Source organism: Denticeps clupeoides, chromosome 1 (assembly GCF_900700375.1).
Source record: "Denticeps clupeoides chromosome 1, fDenClu1.1, whole genome shotgun sequence".
NCBI classification, from domain to species: Eukaryota; Metazoa; Chordata; class Actinopteri; order Clupeiformes; family Denticipitidae; genus Denticeps; species Denticeps clupeoides.
Window position 1 is genome coordinate 3,118,383 of NC_041707.1, and position 19,907 is coordinate 3,138,289.

General features: G+C 45.5%; 2 protein-coding genes across 4 annotated transcripts; one reads left to right on the forward strand and one right to left on the reverse strand.

Annotated features, from left to right (window-relative positions):
- Window positions 1-99: 99 nt before the first annotated feature.
- mtfr1l (mitochondrial fission regulator 1-like) lies at window positions 100-7,739 on the reverse strand. The gene is made up of 8 exons (XM_028977223.1): window positions 7,591-7,739; window positions 7,188-7,279; window positions 4,690-4,797; window positions 4,495-4,604; window positions 4,181-4,392; window positions 2,662-3,019; window positions 2,441-2,581; window positions 100-1,489 (listed from the first exon to the last, which is right to left on the reverse strand). The coding sequence occupies exons 2-7, from the start codon at window positions 7,200-7,202 to the stop codon at window positions 2,470-2,472; spliced, it is 915 nt and encodes a 304-aa protein (XP_028833056.1). The 5' UTR covers window positions 7,203-7,279; window positions 7,591-7,739; the 3' UTR covers window positions 100-1,489; window positions 2,441-2,469.
- LOC114788523 (nuclear receptor coactivator 7) lies at window positions 7,270-19,906 on the forward strand. Of its 3 annotated transcripts, none has more exons than XM_028977188.1 (16): window positions 7,270-7,515; window positions 9,583-9,733; window positions 10,897-11,060; window positions 11,199-11,278; window positions 12,191-12,286; window positions 13,061-13,216; window positions 13,930-14,061; window positions 15,354-15,538; window positions 16,254-16,624; window positions 17,290-17,449; window positions 17,540-17,702; window positions 17,785-17,901; window positions 18,529-18,681; window positions 19,054-19,149; window positions 19,228-19,301; window positions 19,373-19,906. In XM_028977188.1, the coding sequence occupies exons 2-16, from the start codon at window positions 9,672-9,674 to the stop codon at window positions 19,506-19,508; spliced, it is 2,145 nt and encodes a 714-aa protein (XP_028833021.1). In that variant the 5' UTR covers window positions 7,270-7,515; window positions 9,583-9,671; the 3' UTR covers window positions 19,509-19,906. The 3 variants fall into 3 exon arrangements, with proteins under 3 accessions (XP_028833021.1, XP_028833029.1, XP_028833013.1); XM_028977196.1 differs by having other exon boundaries at window positions 7,270-7,505; XM_028977180.1 differs by lacking the exon at window positions 7,270-7,515 and adding an exon at window positions 9,168-9,368.
- The last annotated feature ends 1 nt before the right edge of the window (window position 19,907 follows it).

A 19,907-nucleotide genomic window follows, 5' to 3' on the forward strand; every position in this document is an offset into this window, starting at 1 on the left:
AAGGCAGGCATAGTATTACACCACCGCCATGTGGTCAAGTGGTGTCACTACAACACAAAATAAATAAATAAATAACCCACCAACCCGCTCCAGCCGGGATTAAAGTATCTATTCTTTTTAAATGTTTTATTAACACCCATAAGCATATGTTACAGAAAACTTCAAACTCCCCACATTCAAAAATATAACATGGAACAAAACGTTTTAAAAAGAAAATTAACAGTCTAGAAACTCAGAATTACACTTTCAAGGAGACAAACTACTAAACAGTGAGATTATAGCAACCCTTTATGTGAGCACGTTTAATAAAATTACTACCTGTGGCGTGTATAATTTTCTTTTCTGTAGAAACAACCAAGCACACAGCTTCACAATTATTGCATGTCCTATAATATCTGAATGAAACAGTACTGTAGAATTATGTAAAGCATCTCCTGTGTATACTATTGTGGGATAGCCCAGTAATTTGATGAATTTTATTCAGCTAAATCCCAGTTGTGCACAAAAAAAATAAATTGAAAGAATGAACAGATGGAAACGAAAAACACATTTTTCACTCATGTTCACTCTCAGAGTACAGCAGCACAATGATGACTGGATAACAGTCTGGCCCTTTAAATCAGTCCAGGCTGGGAATATTCTAAAGGGCAATTCACTTTGGCAGCAAAATTATGATTTAAAAGAAGAAAAAAAAAATTCAGGGTAATTTTCTTCTTCCCAAATCTTTTCAGTCATTATAACACACATGCAAGCCAGACTAATCTGAAAAGGTTCGATAATTAACAACAAGATTACCACCCCCCCCAAAGAAAACCTGCAACAGCAGCACTTTGACATGAAGACCAGTCTCTACAGGAGATACAAAGTCCAATGTCCTACACAGCTGCTCTGTAGAGCACGATGCACGCTTCACTCTTCTAGTTCAATGCTGTGTTGTCTGACAGGCGTGTAAAATGGCTCGGGTTAACCTCAGGCCTGAGGAATCAAGGCAAAACCACATGACGGAAATGGCATAGAGCATTTCCCAGTGGGGTTTCGGAACAGGCAGGACTAAAATGCAAGCTTTTTAGGAACCTGTGCATGGGCATCACACATTTACACAGTCGTTTGTGGGTTTCAAGTATATTGACAGAAAGGGAAAAAAAACGGCAAGAAAAGGCTGGGATTTGTACCACTCACTCACTCACTCACTCACACACACACTCACACACACACTCCTTGAGCAAACGTGTTGAACTAGGTCAGTCACTGGATTCACTTCATTGCAGGGTCGTCACTGGCCACCTAAGTGGAACCGTAAGCAGGAACCCAGTGAGGGAATATCTACACCAGATGGTGTAGAGAAGCTGTGGGTCGGGAACACTGAGCATGAGGTTAGTGGGAGTGAAGGGCTGAGTCTCCGGGAGTGTGGTCATGTGGTCACACTGTGGTCAGTGTCGGTCAACTTATGATTCAGCCTCCATGGGCACAGACTCCACAGGGCCTTGGCCTAAAAAAAAAAAAAAAACAAGACAGTGTTAGTTTTACAGAGCATGTCCCAAGTGAGCAATAAATTCCACGTGTACAAACGTAGGGGTGCACAAATTCCGAAACTGAGCTGATACAGATACTAATTAATGTATGATTAATTTACATTTTACATTTACGTCATTAATCAGACGCCCTTATCCAGAGCGACCTACAATCAGTAGTTACAGGAACAGTCCCCCCCCAGAGACACTCTGGGTTAAGCGTCCTGGTCAGGGACACAATAGTAGGGATTTGAACCTGGGCCTTCTGGTTCATGGGCGAGTGTGTTACACACTTGGATGGTTTTGCTACTGAAGTGTTTACACTGTCACAGTAATTACCCTGGTCGCATAGCGGGTAAGACAGCGGGCCCGTAATCAAAAGGTTGCTGGTTCGAATCCCGAGCGGCCAAGGTACCACTGAGGTCCCCTTGATGAAGATACCGTCCCCACACACTGCTCACCGGACGCTTTTCATGGCTGCCCACTGCTCACCAAGGGTGATGGTAAAATGCAGAGGACACGTTTCGTTGAGTCACCGTGTGCTGTGCATCATAATAACAATCACTTCACTTTTCATACCAATTCAAGAAACTACCTGTTCATGCTGATTGACATGTTCATGTAGGATCGTATGCCCCATGGTGGCAAGGAGGCAAAATAGCTTCTAAATATTACCTTGGCGATTTGAGCCTGTAACCCTACAGGTTACGAGGACGCTTCCTTACCCGCTAGGCCACCACTGCCCCGCAACATAGAGCCAATATCTATTACAGCCGATATATTGGTGCATACCTATATAAAACTATAGCATTTAAGCACCTTAAATATAAAGAGTAAAGATGGATACTTCTGGATTACAGTCTTCTCTAATCTGATCTTCAATCATCTTAAACAGCAAATAAAGCCAACGCAAGCTCGGCTCAACTCACGTGGGAATGTGATCCGGGTTGGGCAGAGGCTACTTATTTCCAGCAATGTCGTCGTCCTTCAAAGTAAACTTCTTCCTCAGAGCTTCAGATATTAGAGAGGCAGAGTCCTCCTCCCTCAGTGAGGTGCACCCACGGTTATATCTGCTCATGGAACATTATGAATCAGCACACCGAATATGGCTACTACTACTGCTACTGAATATTCATGAGTAAGACCTCACCTGTCCTTACTCATCTTCATACGGTTCATATCTCTCAGAATGTCCGTAACGTCAGCAAAGCTTGTGGACTTGGAGAGCGAAACCGTGTCCTCCTCTGGCTCCCGGAAATCTATGCTGGGCCGGTCGAGGTCAAAAGTGGCAGAAGCAGTCATGGACACAGGAGGCAAAGGATCAGGCACTAGCTCGGAAACGTCCTCCTCCTCTTCTTCCTCCTCCTCCTCCTCTTCCTCAGTCACATCACTGATGACAAACGAGGCAGTAGGAGCAGGTTGGTAGGCAGCGGTTTCAAAAGGGGCCATGGAGAATCCGACACTCGTGTCATCTGGAGACAGGAGATCTGGGGTCAAAGGATTAGAGCCTGAAAAACGAAAAACAGAGCTGTTATTTCATCCATTTCAGATTTCCCACCGCTCCCTTAAACCATTCTCTCCACCAGCCGTCATTCCAAACATTTGAAGCATTGCAGTTGCTCGGTGATTGGAGAAAAAAAAATAAAAAATGAGGACAATCCAAGATCGCGACTGCTCCGACCACGTTTAGTTTGGTTTTTGTCTTTTAAACTTGTTTTCAACAACCCTTCACTGAGCTTTGCAATACTGTGTATGTATTTGAATTAGAAATTTTTGAATTTGACAAATGTAGTTTCGTCACATGAGACTGAAGAACCAGTGGGTTCCTTTAATTTTTTTCTGGAAAAACACAGACACGACTTCCTGTCTGCATTGTGGTTGGTGAATGTTATTGATGTAATTTCCGTGCATGCCCTCTCAACTTCTATTGGCCGCTGTCCTCCTTGTGTGTTACACACTTAGATGGGTTTCCTCCACGTAAAACTTGACAACTGAAGTGTTTACACTGTCACAGTAGCAGTAAGTACTGTGATAGCATAGCGGGTAAGGAGGCGGGCCCGTAAACGAGGACATATCATGAAACGAACCAGAGGGTCACCACAGCCGCCACCACCACCGTTACAACTGGGGCAGTGATGGCCTAGCAGTTAAGGAAGCACCCCTGTAATCAGAAGGTTGCCGGTTCAAATCCCAATGAGGTGCCACTGAGCAAAGCACCGTCCCCACACACTGCTCCCCGCGCCTGTCATGGCTGCCCACTGCTCACTCAGGGTGATGGGTTAAATGCAGAGGACAAATTTCACTGTGTGCACCGTGTGCTGTGCATCACATGTGACAATCAAGGGGTCCGTCTCTGTATCACTCCTTCCCAACCTTTCTTTCTTTTTTCTTTTTTTTCTCTCTCCTTGAGTTTTTTTTTCTGTGGAGTTTTTCCTTGCGTGCAGAAGGGTTCTCCTCGTCCCGCCTCTCTCCTCCTCATTAGCATTTAAAGCTACAGACGGTGAAATGGCGCGTCCTGGGAAATCTTACTGTGGGACTGGATCAAAGTGGCTGTAATTCTGCACCACAGCTAATTTTCAGAAAGAGACTCTGGATACAGTATTAGGGGACCAATAAGACAGATATAAACGTTTATGTCAGGGGACCTTTAAATACAAAACCACACCTACCAGAGTCAGACGATACAATTTTGGCGATCTGAGCTCGAAGCTTGCTGAGCTCGTCCTGCAGAGCCGTGGTGCGATTCAGGGCCGTCACACCGGGCTTCCTCAGACCCTCCATTCGTTTCCCCTCACGGCGGAAGTTTGGCACAGAGGAGTTCCGGTGCAAGACCAGAAGAGGCGTGGGCCTCCACTCGTGTCTAAAAGGGCGCGTGTCACTTCTGACAAACAGAAGATGCAACTTTTTTTTAAATAAGTAATTGTTATTTAACCACACGCTGCATCCAAATGACAGACTCCGGAGACTACAGAGGTCAACTCACCGTACTCTGGCATACGTCTCCTCTTCATCTGCCATAATCCATGCAATGTCTGCCAGTGTTGGGACCACTGGTCCATCGCCGGGGTGTAGAGGGGGCAGACCTGGGAGCTCCTGGAGAGACAATCCACTTAAACCATTAAACAAAACAAACCCCAAAAACACCATTATTAAAAATGGTCTGCATGAAACACGTTACCTGGAAACATGCACGAGGGCATGGTTTTAGGGGTAACGTTGACCCAATTCTTCTCACCACACTGCGTGTCGATCCATGTGGTTTATTCTGCCAAATAGGAATGACCTCCTGTAAATAAAGGTAAAAAAAAATATGGCACTGTGCAAAAGCTGTAGGCAGTGGTGAAACTAATTAAAGGTCCCGGCAGTAACCCTGAGATGGTTTAGGAAGTGAAAGTGGTAATATCGTTGATGCTGATGGGTAGAGATGTTCTAGTCTCTCCCAACTCTGTAAACTAACAAATGTTCTCCTACAAGCAAAAGTCTACAGATGACGGGCCATCGCAAACGTGGCGCAATGCACCGTGAGTGCAGAATGATTTTACCAAATTCAGTATGAACTCCTGTGGAAGAAATCCCACCAGCTGCTCGCCAGCATTTTAGCCTAAAGGAGTTTTTACACACACAGAGGACTCAGAGTAAGTAGATGAATTTAACCACACGGCAGCACAGTCAAAGACAGGAATAAGATTAACTTATTTATAAGTTATATTTATAACTTATTACTTGCTGTGTCAATGAGCTGAGTATGAAAGTTTGGGACGAATAGATTACATCGATAAAAAAAGATTACTAAAAAAGTCGACTTTTTTTAGTCATCTATTTTTATCGATTTAATCTATTTGTTGTTGCAGGCCTAGTGTCGACACAATCTGAACAAATTTCCAATTTACATCGATTTGCTAAAATGCATTAAAATTATATATATAAAATTATATATATATTTACAATATATGTGTTCTCAAGTCCCAAACTTTCATGCTCAGCTCATTATCACAAAAAAAAAAGTTGCTGAGCATCAAGACAAGTTTCATAATCGACTTGTGTCGTGCGACACAGAGACATTTGATTAATATAAAAAAAAAAAAAAAAAAAAAAAAAAAATTTAGTTGAGCACGGAGCGCAGTAAATAAAATGTTTCTCACGCACTGATGCCTGCAGAGTTCGGCGCATCATAGACATATGGGCCATAATTTGCCTGCATTTTAATCTGTGGTTTTATGCTAAACACACACATTTTTATGAAACAACAGCACCACTTTCAGCGGTGTTCCTAATGCCCATTGCCTGACGCCGCCAATGGAAGCAGGCAGCAAGCAATGATTATACGAAACTGAATATTTCAGGAAAGTTTAATCTCGATTACCCAATGTGGAGTGTAATTAATAAAAATAAATAAATAAGACATGTAAATTTGCCAATTCAAGACCATTTGAGTTATCAAAAATAGCTTCGCAATTTAGCATGGTGAAGTCAAATTCAGAGTGAATCGAATAAAAGGGTCTAGGATTCTTGATTCAAATTCCTTTGTATAAGAAAATAAAACAATCCATACTATCCCACTTCCTGATGGGTGGAGCTATTGGGTCTGAGTGTATCATAAAGTTTGCCTTAATGAAATACACATGAATATTAATTTTGATGGCGATACGTGAAAGTTTGCGTGCACCAGAAGGGGTAATGCGCTGTTGAGCCCCCCTGACCACCCAAGTCCTGGGCTAATAGCAAGTCCTGAGCCTGAACTTTTTTCCACGCCTGGGAGGTGAGCAGGGGTGGGGTGCTATATATGCAGCACTCTTTTAATGCATAACTTGTTGGCCTCTCAGCCCAGATATATAAAAAGCTTGTATATAACCCTAATCATAATTTTTGTCAGGTGGGGTCATGGGTATGCTCTACCCGTTTAAAGCAGCCCCTTAAATGATAAATTCTGTGGAAATAAATGAACAATAGTCAGAGATGAGATGAACAAAACTCAGAATGAGTGTAAATTGTCAGTAGCATCTCCGGGCAGAGACCCTGGACCCTGTTCAGTAATCCATCTTCGCTTTTAACTGGATCCTTTCCTGCCTACCTACTGAGATGACACAGCCAAAGCAAGAAAGGTCAGTAGGTGGCAATTACAGTACAGCAAAATAAACTGGAAATTGATTTGTAGCCATTGACCAAGGGACATTACAACCCTTGAGTTTATTCAGAACAATTAACTTTTAAATAAATGACAATGAAAATACTACATAGAAAATTTGTAGCTTACTTTACTTCTCAGACAGATGTTTTTTAAACTCTGGCAAGATGCTGTATGTGACAAGATACAGATGTGCGAGAGCGGGTTTATCCTCAGCTAATTTCTTACATAAAGTGGATGGATGGACAGGAATCACCATCGGTCAAAGTAACATTTCGTTAGCAGTTTGCTCATTGGAACCTGTCTGTTTACGAGCTTTGCGTGAATTGTGATGTGCGGGGCAGAACGAGAATGACAATAATAATAACTGCAGAAACAATAGGGCTTTGCACCATCGGACCCTCATAAAGACATTCTGCAATAAACGCTACTTTAAGTATAACGTGATCAATGTTTGACGGTGATTTTTAAGAAATTGCACGCACCTTGCGGGAAAATCCGGTGTTGTCTGAATTGTAATAAGGACAAAACACACCCAGCAGGCATCTTACCGTCTCGGCTTCCATGCTGTGAGGGTACAACGCGGGCGACTCCTCCGCAGCTCCAACACCGCTTCTCCTAGGAGGCGCGAACCATGTCCTGCCTGTGCGGAGGAGGGACGAGAGGCAGGTCAGCTAGCATCGCGCCGCTCTCCAAGCTAGCCGGGCCGAACCGCTCCCCTGCCACGGCGCACGTAACGACGTTAATAAAGTTCCTCTGACGCAACGCGGGACGTGGAGACGCGACAAGGGCTGCGTGTGGGCCGGCGGGTCCTACATGGAAGCCAGCCGGCACACAGCTAGCGCTAACCAAAGCCACGGCTACAAAGGGTAAATTAAGGTTAGCGTTAGCACGAATGCTAAACACACGGCGGCGGAGCCCCGATAAATGGCGGGTGAAGGAACGCGCGCTTACGGAATTGACGGAATCCCGAGTTCTGTTCGGCGGCGTGTATGAGGTTCGCGTCCGGACGCCGGCTCCGTCTTTCCCGTCTTATTAATCGCCTCTCATCCTCCCCGTTAGCTCGGCAAGCTCGGCGGTGCCCGGGAGACGACGCGAGAATGTGCTGCGGCGTGATTGGATGCTGGGATCCGAGGGGCACTTCGCCGTCCAATGGGATGAGGGCGTCAACATGAGGGGCAACTTTGTCGTCCAATGGGATGAGAGCATCAGGAAGCGTGTTGTGTTGCGGAAAGCGTAAAACTCGTACTTTAAAGCAGCCAAACCACAGCTGGGCAGCAGGGTTGCCAGGTTTTTGCCTGTTTTCTTCAGAGGAAGATATTCTGTTATCCCGTTATTTTCATCTGTAGTGAAAGTGAAGCGATTGTCATTGTGACACACTGCAGCACAGCACACGGCGACACAACGAAATGTGTCCTCTGCTTTTTAACCATCACCCTTGGTGAGCAGTGGGCACCATGACAGGCGCCCGGGGAGCAGTGTGTGGGGACGGTGCATTGCTCAGTGGCACCTTGCGATTTGAACTGGCAACCTTCCGATTACGGACGCTTTTTTAACTGCTAGGCCACCACTGCCCCAGGATGATTTAGAGTTTTGCTTGTAGGAGATAATTTATTATTTTACAGAGTTGTGAGAGATCAACACCCAGTTCTTCTACCACATATATGTACTGTAGATTGTTGTGGAACGAGAAGAAGAGTCTTCTCTGAGACAGAAATTTATAGATAAGGGAAAATCTCCTGTCCCATGTAGACTGAACTTGAGTGTGTTTATTGAACAATAAATGGATAAACCTTTCAAAACCTCCAATCGCTTAAACTGTACCCTATGGTGGCTTTGTGGCTTTTGTGACCATTTACATTGGTGGATGAAAATGGTCACAAAAGAATCAAAACTATGGCATCTGAAGACATCACAACTTTGAATGAACACATGTGGAGTTATGTACTTAAAAAAAGTGGAGACCTGGCCTCCACAGTCATCGGACCTGAACCCAATCCAGATGGTTTGGGATGAGCTGGACCCCAACAAGTACTAAACACCTCTGGGAACTCCTTCAAGACTGTTGGAGAAGCATTTCAGGTGACGACCTCTTGAAACTCATCGAGAGAATGCCAAGAGTGTGCAAAGCAGTAATCAGAGCAAAGAAACTAGAATATAAAACATGTTTTCACTTATTTCACCTTTTTTTGTTAAGTACATAACTCCACATGTGTTCATTCATAGTTTTGATGCCTTCAGTGAGAATCTACCAACGTAAATGGTCATGAAAATAAAGAAAACACGTTCAATGAGAAGGTGTGTCCAAACGTTTGGCCTGTACTGTGTGTGTGTGTGTGTGTGTGTGTATATATATATATATATATATGTGTGTGTGTGTGTGTGTGTGTGTGTGTGTATATATATATATATATATATATATATATATATATATATATATGTGTGTGTGTGTGTGTATACTGGGTGCAGTGATTTTTTTTTATGTAGCGGCGCCTTTAAGGGCCAAATAAAAGGGGCGGGGCGGGGCGGGGCGTGTGCGGTAACGTCGCTCCCGTCTCTGCGGCTGCGGGGTGTCCACACGCCGCGACGTCTGCCGTAACGTCGATGGACGCGGGAGCCGCAGCATCCATCGTCTGATCCACTTCCGTGTTTACCGAGGCGATGTGCGGGCGAGGCTGGGCACCCGGAGCGCAGGAATTTCTGGCCGCCCCAGAGACGGTGCACAGCGCAGGGTATTCTACATGGAAACGATGCTCGGTCCTGACTCCATGCACCATACCAACGACGATTTATTAATTGCATCATTTTGATAGAAGAGTGGAGGCTAAACACATTTCTGTACTGCATACGTTTTTACTGGTTATTGTCACTGGTGTGTTAGACAAGACCTGGTGTAATATGAGAAACGTAAGGCATGATTATGCACGATCCCTTCATTTACTGCAGGCATTTGGGAGCCATGGTGGGGCCGATGAGGTGGAAGCTGACCGCTTCCTCGTACTGATCCAACGGTGGCTGTCTGGCTCGGTTTCGTGATGGATCACCCACGGCCGAAGAACAAATCCAGGGCCGGCTACTTTGGCAATGTGAAGACAAGGTGATAAGTGCCACGGGTTTGAGAAGCATGAGCGGGTTGCCTCAGCCTGGCGCAAGGGTTCTGCTGGTCTAGTCACTTTGTGCATGCGTTTTCAGTGCATTTTGGAAATACGGGCACAACTGGAAATGCATGCCGTACGAAAAGATGCATCATATTACTCAGGTGATGCACTAATAGCAAAACAAATATTTGTTGGGTTTACAGAATGGAGAATGTGAGGGTGACGTGATTGTCATTGTGAAACCCTGCAGCACAGCATACGGTGAAACGTGTCCTCTGTATTTAACCATCACCCTTGGTGAGCAGTGGGCACCATGACAGGCGCCCAGGGAGCAGTGCGTGGGGACCTTGATCAAGGTGACCTCAGTGGCACCATGGCGGCTCGGGATTAAAACATTTATTTATAACGTATATAGCCCATAATCACATGCAGTACGTCTCAATGGGCTTTGACAGGCCCTACAGTTGATGCCCCCCACACTTGACCCTTCTGCGCACAAGGAAAAACTCCTTGGGAAGGAGTGATACAGAGAGGGACGACCGTCCAGGGTAGAGTGCACCTGTAAGTGGTGTCAGTGCAGGGTCGGTGATGGTTTTTCCAAGAAGAGAAAGAGGATTGCAGGTCCACTTCTTTACCTGTTAGGCTGCTACACCCCCCATATAAAAAAGTGAAGTGCTTGTCTTTGTGAAACGAAATGTGTCCTCTGCTTTTAACCCATCACCCTTGGTGAGCAGTGGGCAGCCTTGACAGGCGCCCGGGGAGCAGTGTGTGGGGGACGGTGCTTTGCTCAGTGGCACCTTGGCGATTACGGGTCTGCTTCCTTACGGGCTAGGCCACCACTGGTAATCCTGCATGAGTCCCACCCTTTAAAAAAAACTTGATTACTCAACACCCATGGAATTTTTGAATGCATTTGTTCTTTCATACGCACATCTTGTGTTAACTTGGGTGGTGGTAGCCTAGCGGGTAACACACTCGCCTATGAACCAGAAGACCCAGGTTCAAATCCCACTTACTACCATTGTGACCCTGAGCAAGACACTTAACCTTAAGTTGTTCCAGGGGGGGACTGTCCCTGTAACTACTGGTTGTAAGTAGCTCTTGGTAAGGGCGTCTGATAAATGCCGTAAATGTAACTTGGACTGATAAAATTTTCACTCAGACCCGGTTCCGAGCTTCCTGCTGGGGTCAGTCGGCCTCCAGGATTCATCACCGGGCCTTGGGAATCTGCTTCCTCTGCCGGCCAGACGCAACGTAGGCCAGCCCAGCCCCCTGGGCACGTCCCGTTCATCCGAAACCCCCGCCTGCGCCAGTACTATCTCACTGGTGAGCGCGCTCAGAGACGTGTAGCCGTGCGTCGGTATCGACTATCTGAGCTGTTTCAGTGTGACCCACTCAGCAGTTATTGATCAGTGCGCACGTCCTAATAAGAGCAGTAGACACATTTTTTTCCCATTTTGACAGGGATCACCTCGCTTCCTGAAAGCTCTGCTGCAGATTCGGCCGACGGAATACGGCGTAATAACAGCGACGACGACCCCGCAGTGAGTAAAGCACGACCACATGTCTTTCCTTTCCACCGCCAAGATTCGAGAATAGCCGTCTCCGTGGAAACATTGCTGTCATTGTCCGACGCCGGGCGCAGAACTCCCGAGATCTGATAGGACCGCTCAAAGGTCACTGACAACGTGCTCATGAGATCACAAAGGCGGACGAGCTGATGGATGTAAAGCGCTCCGTGTGGAGCTGGAGGCCGCTGCGGAAGAGGACTCTGGTAATCACTGCTTTTCTTTAAAAGTAATAAAACGAACCGACGTCGACAAGCCGTAACAGTGTAAGCGCGAGCAGCAGGCCGATCACCGATGCCGCCACTAAACGGATTCCTTATATTATGCTCGGAAGGCCCACGAAGGCCCACGCCTTAAACGTCTGTTACATAAGCTGGTCAATTTCTAATTCATCTAAGGGATGATTTATGGAAAACAAGAAGGTTCCGTAACCTTTACGTTGTACCAGACAACCGTTCGTAGCAGTTGGATTGCTGGATGTACATCACGGGCCCGGTAATTTCTGTGATTGTTTCAACATCTTGCAGATATGGACATTATGGACACTTTTTCAGTTGACTCATTTGAAATGCCGATTGTTTTAATGTCTGTTTATGCCATATTTGCCTGGAGTGTACATTATAATGTATATGATAATCTCATTTAGACAAAGACCAGAGTTAGTTAGTTTGATGGACTTCATTGAGATTATAAACTCATAAGACTGGTCCCACGGCATCAACTGATTTAAAGTGTAATATCAAGCAGTCGCCATCATCACAAATTGAGTATAGTGTTTGGAAGTGGGCTTTACCTGGAACCCAGCACGGTACCCGTGGTTCTGGAACAGGCTTGGCAAGGGTGGGCCGTTTAGTGTTCAACTCTCACCTCTGCCGTTTGTGGGAACAGACGCGGCACGATGACACCGTCTTCAGCGTCACCTCTCGGTTCAGAGACGTCCCCCCCGACACAGGCGGCAGACCACCCCCCACAGCCTGGCAACAGGTTAGAACTGTTTAATTTATGTCTCGCTTGAAGTAACACTGAACATCAGTCAGGTCCGTTATTATATTGGGACATCGACGGAATTCTAATACTTTTGGCTGTATACGCCACCACAAATGGATTGGAAACTAACAAGATGTGCTTTAACCGCAAACTTTCAGCTTTAATTTGAGGTGGACAGTGTAGGAACTACAACAGTTTGTACATGTGCCTCCCACTTTTTAAGGGACCAAAGGTAATGGGACAAATTAAAAATCAGTCTGTTAAAAATGATCGATTACTATTATGTCGGTGCATGAACAAGTGAAATCATGCAGCTCAGTAGTGATTCAGCCTCAGTTCCACTGGGGTCTACAAATCCTTGTTTTTCCCCAATTTCCCTCACAAGGAAATTCCGGCCTTAACAGAAGCGACTGGGTAATTGAAGCCTAGTGAATACGTATTTGTTCTCTAAACTCTTCGATTCTATAATGAATGATATAATTGTATAAATCACTCACACATGCAGCTTTCAGACACAGTTGATTGCACACATACACACACACACGCATCTGCATCTGCTTTTCAGTTTCTGTTCAGGGTTTCTGCAGAGGAAGGGTGTATTCCCAGTTCCAGCCACAGTCTTTTCGAAGAACATTTGCATTGCCAGTCAGCCCACTGTTCACGTGACCTCCACAGGGCAGATGCTGTTGAGCGAGAAAGAGGATGTAGCAGCGTCTTTTTTTTTTTTTTTTTTTGCTGATCGTGATGTTCTCCCGTTCCTCACATGTGCAGCCACTGCGTGTTCCTGAGAGTTCAACTCTGACCTCTGGATTTCCAGCACGAGCGTCCCACACTGACCCTGGACTGGGACGAGATCCATCTGCTGCTGCCGGCTGCACGGCCGCCCTCATCTCCCCGTCCACCGAGTCTGAGTATGACCAGCTTCTGGTAAGAGGCTCTGGAAAGTTCCAGATCAGCTCTGATGTGTCGTGCATGAAAAATCCCCTCACACAAACATTTTTTTGCTTTTATAATCTTAGTGTCCCCTGATACTGTATCTGAAGTCTCTTTTCCAAATTCAGCCTTGGTGCAGAATTACAGCCTCTTTGATCCAAAATGAGATTTCCCAGGATGTGCCGTTTTGGTGTCTGTAGCTTTAAATGCTAATGAGGAGGAGAGAGGCGGGACGAGGATGAGAGCGGCCTATAGAAGTTGAAATGATGTCATCAACACCATCCACCAACCACAGACTGGAAGTCGTGTCTATTCCAATCACTGAATAACTGCAATGCTTTGGACGTTTGGAAGCCATGATGGTCATTTTAGGGGAGGGGTGGGAAATTCTCTGTGTGGAAAAATCATGAGAAACGGGAGGTAACCTTTTCCAGATTCAAATTCCAGATTTGACCATCTGAGCTGCTGCTCTCTGAACGGTGAAGCAGGATGGTCAAAGCACTCTTTACACCTATTTCTAGCTACTGCAGAACCACAGACAGGCAAGGGGATCTCGTATTAAAGTTAAATAATCTCACAATGTGACATTTTTATGATAGGGGACCTTTAACAGACATGAGAGAAGGTGTTGCAGTGGTCAGCTGAGGCACTATGGGAAATTTGTATGATAAAACTGCACATTGTTCTCTACGATTCAACTTCCATAGGATGTGGAGGCGGTGCCGCTGCCTGATGGGAAACTGTGTCTGTTAGCCCTCCCACCTGAGTGCACGCAGGGGGATGGGCCTGCGTCCATGCAATACCTCAAGCTGTTCTGTCGCTTCATCACCGACAGGAAGGTGAGTCCGCACCCGCCCCGGTTCATATCATATCTCTGGCTTGACACTCAGCTGGTGCATGGATGTAGGTGGAGCAGTTTATTGGGGAAAGAAACCTTCTGTTGTGTCAGGGGGACTGTATCTGTAATTAGGCAAATGGAAGCCACTCTGGGATATGCAATTCTGAATCAAATCAATCTTTATTTATATAGCACGTTTTAACAACTTGTGAAAGTGAAGTTATTGTCATTGTGAAACACTGCAGCACAGCAGACAGTGACACAACAAAATGTGTCCTCTGCATTTAACCATCACCCTTAGTGGGCAGCCATGAGAGGCGCCTGCTAGGCCACCACTGCTCAATGTGGTCAACCCTTAGGGTTTGACCACAAGGTTTGCCTTAGGGTAAACAAAAGGCAAATATAAATAACTTAAGAATTAGATCAAATAAATAAAATTTAATTACAGCTTTGGCCCATTTTGACTATTTTTGAACACAGAAATAAGACATCCTAGATCAGAATGAATGAAATACTTTGTTCTTTACATGGTTGAATGTGCTGACAACACATTATCACACAAAGATTACCGATGGAAATTAAATTTATCAACCCATGGAGGTCTAAAATCATTAATGTTCTTTTTTCCTCGTTCATGGACACATAGCACCCCATATTGACAGAAAAATTGTTGACACAGAATTGTTGACATTTTTGCAGATTTATTAACGAAGGAAAACTGATCTCACGTGGTCCTAAGTATTCAGACTCATTGCTGAACCCAAAGATCACTGTGGCTGAGCTTTAGAGATGCAGTCGGGAGATGGCAGAAAGTTGTAGAAAGTGAACCATCACAGAAGCCCTCCACCAGTTGGGGCTTTATTGTACAGTTGCCTTATTTGAAGCCTCTCCTCGGTGAACATGAAAGATGCATGGAGTTTGGTTAAAAAAAAAAAAAACACCTGAAGGACTCCAAGATTCTCTGGTCTGATGAGGCTAAGATCAAATTTTTTGGCCTTAATTCTAAGCGGTATATATGGAGAAAACCAAGCACTGTTCATCACCTGTCCAATACAGTCCCAACAGTGAAGCATTGTGGTGGCAGCTTCATGCTGTGAGGGTGTTTTGCAGCATAAAAAAAACAACATAACTGAGAACTGAATTTGACTAAATTTGTATACAAAAATATCGATATTTGTTGTCCATGTATCGATACAGTATCACCACATAAAATATCCCGATATATTGCAGTATGGAAATTTTCTAACACCCCTTGTATATATATAATATTCCTCACTTTCTTCGTGGCCCCAGGGCGTTGTTACCGGAATATTGGTGGTTACAAAAAACAAGATCTTCTTCGACCCGTTCAAGTCCCACCCACTGGTGATTGAGAATGGATGTGAGGAGTACCTGCTCTCCTGCACTGTGGACAACCTGCTCTCCGTCTCTTTCTACTCCGACATCTCCCACGTGCAATTTAGTGCTGCCAAACAGAGGTCAGTAAGGTGGCGTCCGAACCCTTGGAAAACTGTCAATGCAGGAAACACGCTTCTGGCCATATTTGCTAAATTCTTTAGTTCAGGGGTGGGCAAACTATGGCACGTGGGCCACATCCAGTCTGGTGGTCTTTTTAACCTGGCCTGCCAAAGACTGGTACAGAATTGTGACTGCCTCTGAACCCGGACAACCACAAAGTCCCAGGTTCAAACCACCACTGTGTCCCTGAGCAAGACACCTAACCCTGAGTTGAGGAAAAACTCGAAAAAAATTTCTCTAGGTTTTTTTTTTTTTTTTTTTTTTTTAATATTACTATAAAATCAGGGATGCAGATAATCCACAAATATTGAGGTGTGTGACTTTTCCGATGCGGTAGCACAGTTCGACATTGGTTTTGGGTCACTTTCTGCTTATAGTGAATAAATGGCAACTTAAACGCAAGCAAGGACTGTACGCTAGTTACAGCACAGTTCATATTTCGATGTACGGATATGCTAGTTTTTTAATACACATAATATAGTGAATTAAATCGATTTTAATTTTTTTTTTATTCAGCCCTAACCCCAGCTTTAGTGGCTGTATGAACTTGTAATCATTGTTCAGTTGGTAACGTGGTTCTCTACTCAGACTATGTGGTTTTCATATCTGATTGGTGGAGTTTATCCATTTTATACTGTGTCCCATAAAACACTTGACATTTGTCCGCTCTGCTAGGTGGAAAGGCTGGAAGAAATCCCAGAAGAGTAAATATGGCAGGAATTCAGCGAAGGCTTCAGCGAACACCCCTCCTCGTCCGAACGGGAGAGCCGTGCCAGCTTTGGTGTTGTCCACCACGACAGACCTGAGACACTGCCTGGGTCAGGGTGTCCCTGAAGCGGAGGAGGTCGGCGGGGAAAGCCAGGACATGGCTGAAATGGAGAGGCAGATGGTTGGGAGTCCGCTGGCAGAGCTGGCCGTGCACCCGACCGTGGCACTGGGCACTGTTGTCCTGAGTGGTGCTGCCACCTTCTGCTGTGGAGGACAAGAGACAGAACACAGAGAGTGGAAAACACAACAGCAACTACGCCCGAAGGATAAATTGTCAGGTAAATTGTACTTAAAATAAGATTTCCACTGGTCCTTAAAATTCTATGTGGATTTCGGAAGAGAAGATTTTGTAAATTAGAGCTAAATAGCTCATGTTCTGCTTTCTGCGTGTGTCAGAGTGCAGTGATGTCAGTTTGTGCAAGTGGTGCAAATGGTGAGAAGAAAGTTTGTCACATTCACTTGTTCACCCATCAAATTGCTTGAAAGGAATAGTGTTGTGTTGTTGTGTTTTGGATAATGTTGATTTAGAACCAATAAGTAGGATTTCGGTTTAACCACTGTTTAATTCAAGGACATTTGAGTTAAAGAATGCAGATGAGTACAGATAAGATGGTAGAGAATCCGGGGGTTGGATAATGTTCTTATACAATGAGAATAGTGGCTTTGTATTACGTTCATTAGAGCAAATTAAAACCAGAGTAGTAGTTAAATAGCACAGGACACTTAAAACATCATGATTTATAAAAGAGTTTTAGTCTTCACATAGGTGTGTGTGAAAGGAACACAGCCACAACACACAGTCCAGGAAGTCGAATTCACAGGCTCCTCCCGCCATGCACTGAATAATTCAGTGAACAAATCTTTTAAAATGAACTGATTCGGTGCCGTACTGCTAGCATTAAAATGAAATGGCGGCTTACATTTGCCACAATTCCTCTGTCAGACTCTTCCAGACCCAGCAGACTGCATGAGGGCATGCTGATGTTTGTCAGGTTCAAACACAAACGGCCTCCTGGCAAGAGGAAGGGCATGGCAGCGCTGGAGCTGGGCACACAGAAGACGCCTCCCCTGAAGGACTCCTGGTTCACCATGTCCCAGGAGAGGTAGCGGCTTCGACCGTTTGTAATATCGCGCCCCGCAGACACGCGGTACTGGCCCGGGACGCTGAACGCTTCTCTCGTTGTGCTCTGCAGTTCAGACGAGCTCCATGCCTACTTGAGCCGCCATCGGCCCGACCTCTGTTTAACAGAGGGGGGTGAGGAAGAGGAAGGGGACAGAGATGAGGAGGACTTTGTGCTGGTTGATGATGAAGAGGACAACGCACAGAGAGATGTTCGAGCAGGGGAGGACTGGGAGGTCAGTCACCAGGTGACCATTGTCACTCCAGCGTTGCTGCAGCGGTTCTGTGACTGTGTCGTGGTCACGTGTGTCTTCACAGCTGGTCTCGGTGGAGGATGGAGAAGGGAGAGCTCCTTCACCGGTGGACAAGGAGCCTGAAGGCCTGCAGGAGATACTTCGGCAGAGTCTCATTCTGGAAACTTCTCACATCAGACAGGTGAAGAGTTTCGAACTGCCATGGATTGTATTTATTTTTTTTTGTGTATATAGTGTACATCAGACATTCAGTACTACCAGAGAAACGTTTAAATACAAAGATATGAATTAAAAAAAAAAAGGCAATAGGTTAAGTTTAAGTTGAGCATTTCATGCAACATGCATGTTAGGCCGTACACAGTGAAATGAAACAACGTTTCTCCGGAACTCTGCTCGCAAGGGTGATGGTTAAATGCAGAGTTAAATGCACCATGTGCTGTGCTGCTGTGACAATCACAATGACAATCACTCCACTTACACTTTGCTGGAGAATAAATCGAGCCTCGCTGACAGAGAAGCTCTTTCTTTCATTCTAGAAAGTGAAGTGATTGTCACATGTGATACACAGCAGCACAGCAGACTGTGCACGCAGTGAAATTTGTCCTATGCATTTAACCATCACCCTGAGTGAGCAGTGGGCAGCCTTGACAAGCGCCCGGGGAGCAGTGTGTGGGGACGGTGCTTTGCTCAGGGGAACCATGGCAGATCGGGAATTGAAACGGCAACCTTCTGATTACAGGGCCGCTTCCTTAACCGCTAGGCCACCACCATTCTTGACATTCTTGTCTTTTGTCCATCTGTCTCCCAGCTGTCTGGTGAGCTGCCCCCTCGGACAGTTGGCCACAAGTGGAGCCTGGTTTACAGCACGTCCCGGCACGGCGCCAGCCTCAAGACTCTTTACAGGAAACTGAGCGGCAGCGACTCGCCAGTGCTCATCGCTATCAAGGACTCGAACGATCAGGTAGCCGTAATTTCAGGCGAAGGTCCTACGTTGCTGATACGGTCAGTCGTTCTGGGCGTGTATGCGAGTTACACACAAGATGACGTGATGTGTTAAAGCTCTATTAAATGTGAACTTTACCTTGTTCCGTCAAAGGGAATTCGTAGAACTGTTCTTTATTAGCCAATTCTGAATTAGTCCATCCAGTTTCATGGGAATCAAAACACATTTTACACTATTATTACTAATATTTCTTGTCTTACTCACCTAGATTCTGGATAATATGAACCAGATATTGTACATTTCCCTGAATACGTGACAAATAAGCCACTTTACCCAGTGAAATGTGACACGGGTCTGTCCTGCAACCTGATGGCACATTTCGTCTCTCAGATGTTCGGCTGTTTCCTCTCACATCCCCTGAGACCCAGTGACAAGTTTTATGGCACCGGCGAGACGTTCCTGTTTATGCTACACCCGCGATTTAAAGTAAGTAGTGGCAACGCACAGCATCCCACTTCTGGACAAAGAATTAAAACCATAATTCATAAATCCTTTCCTTGCCAGTGTTTCCGGTGGACTGGCGAGAACTCGTTTTTCATCAAGGGGGACCTGGATTCCTTCGCAGTGGGAGGAGGAAGGTACACGGTTCTGCGTGATGTAGATTTTAAAGATTCGGCAGCAGCTTACCTTTCCTGGTTCTGCTCCGCAGCGGCCATTTTGGACTTTGGCTGGACGAGACGCTCTATCTGGGCAGAAGCAGCCCCTGCTACACCTTCAACAACTGCTGTCTGGCTGAGACGGACGACTTCCGGGTCATGGAGCTGGAGGTGTGGACTTTTCACTGAGGCCTTCTCGCACACACCTGGTCTTCGTCTGAGGAACTGAAAACGTGGACCTTCCCGAAATGGACCGATGTTTTAACAAACGGCACTTTATCCCATTACAATGTAAATAATACCATGGCCTAGATGTGGTTCTCAGTGTGCTAACCCGTTCTTCACTGGTACAGTAACCTGGAGAGGAAATAGAGCTACTGAGGAAGTTGTGGGAATTGATTTCTTCACATGGTTTCAGGCGGCTAGCCGAACTCTGGAATGTTTGGCTGTACCGGCGCAGACCAATGCATGGTAACAAAAACCATAGGAAATGACTATAACCTCCCTTTCTGTACCAATCCTGCATCCCTCACCATTAAAACCAATGTTCTTCTGGTACCATGCAAGTAAAGAGAACAGTGAAACCAG

Bases quoted from the DNA above. Each gene is read 5' to 3' on its own strand.
- mtfr1l (XM_028977223.1), bottom strand. The intron at 4,393-4,494 runs GTGAGTTGACCT...TCTGTTTGTCAG, and splicing joins GAGACGTATGCCAGAGTACG to AAGTGACACGCGCCCTTTTA. The intron at 3,020-4,180 runs GTAGGTGTGGTT...TTCGTTTTTCAG, and splicing joins AATTGTATCGTCTGACTCTG to GCTCTAATCCTTTGACCCCA.
- LOC114788523 (XM_028977188.1), top strand. From the start codon at position 9,672: ATGGATCACCCACGGCCGAAGAACAAATCCAGGGCCGGCTACTTTGGC. The intron at 19,150-19,227 runs GTAAGTAGTGGC...TTTCCTTGCCAG, and splicing joins TGCTACACCCGCGATTTAAA to TGTTTCCGGTGGACTGGCGA. The intron at 19,302-19,372 runs GTACACGGTTCT...TCTGCTCCGCAG, and splicing joins TTCGCAGTGGGAGGAGGAAG to CGGCCATTTTGGACTTTGGC.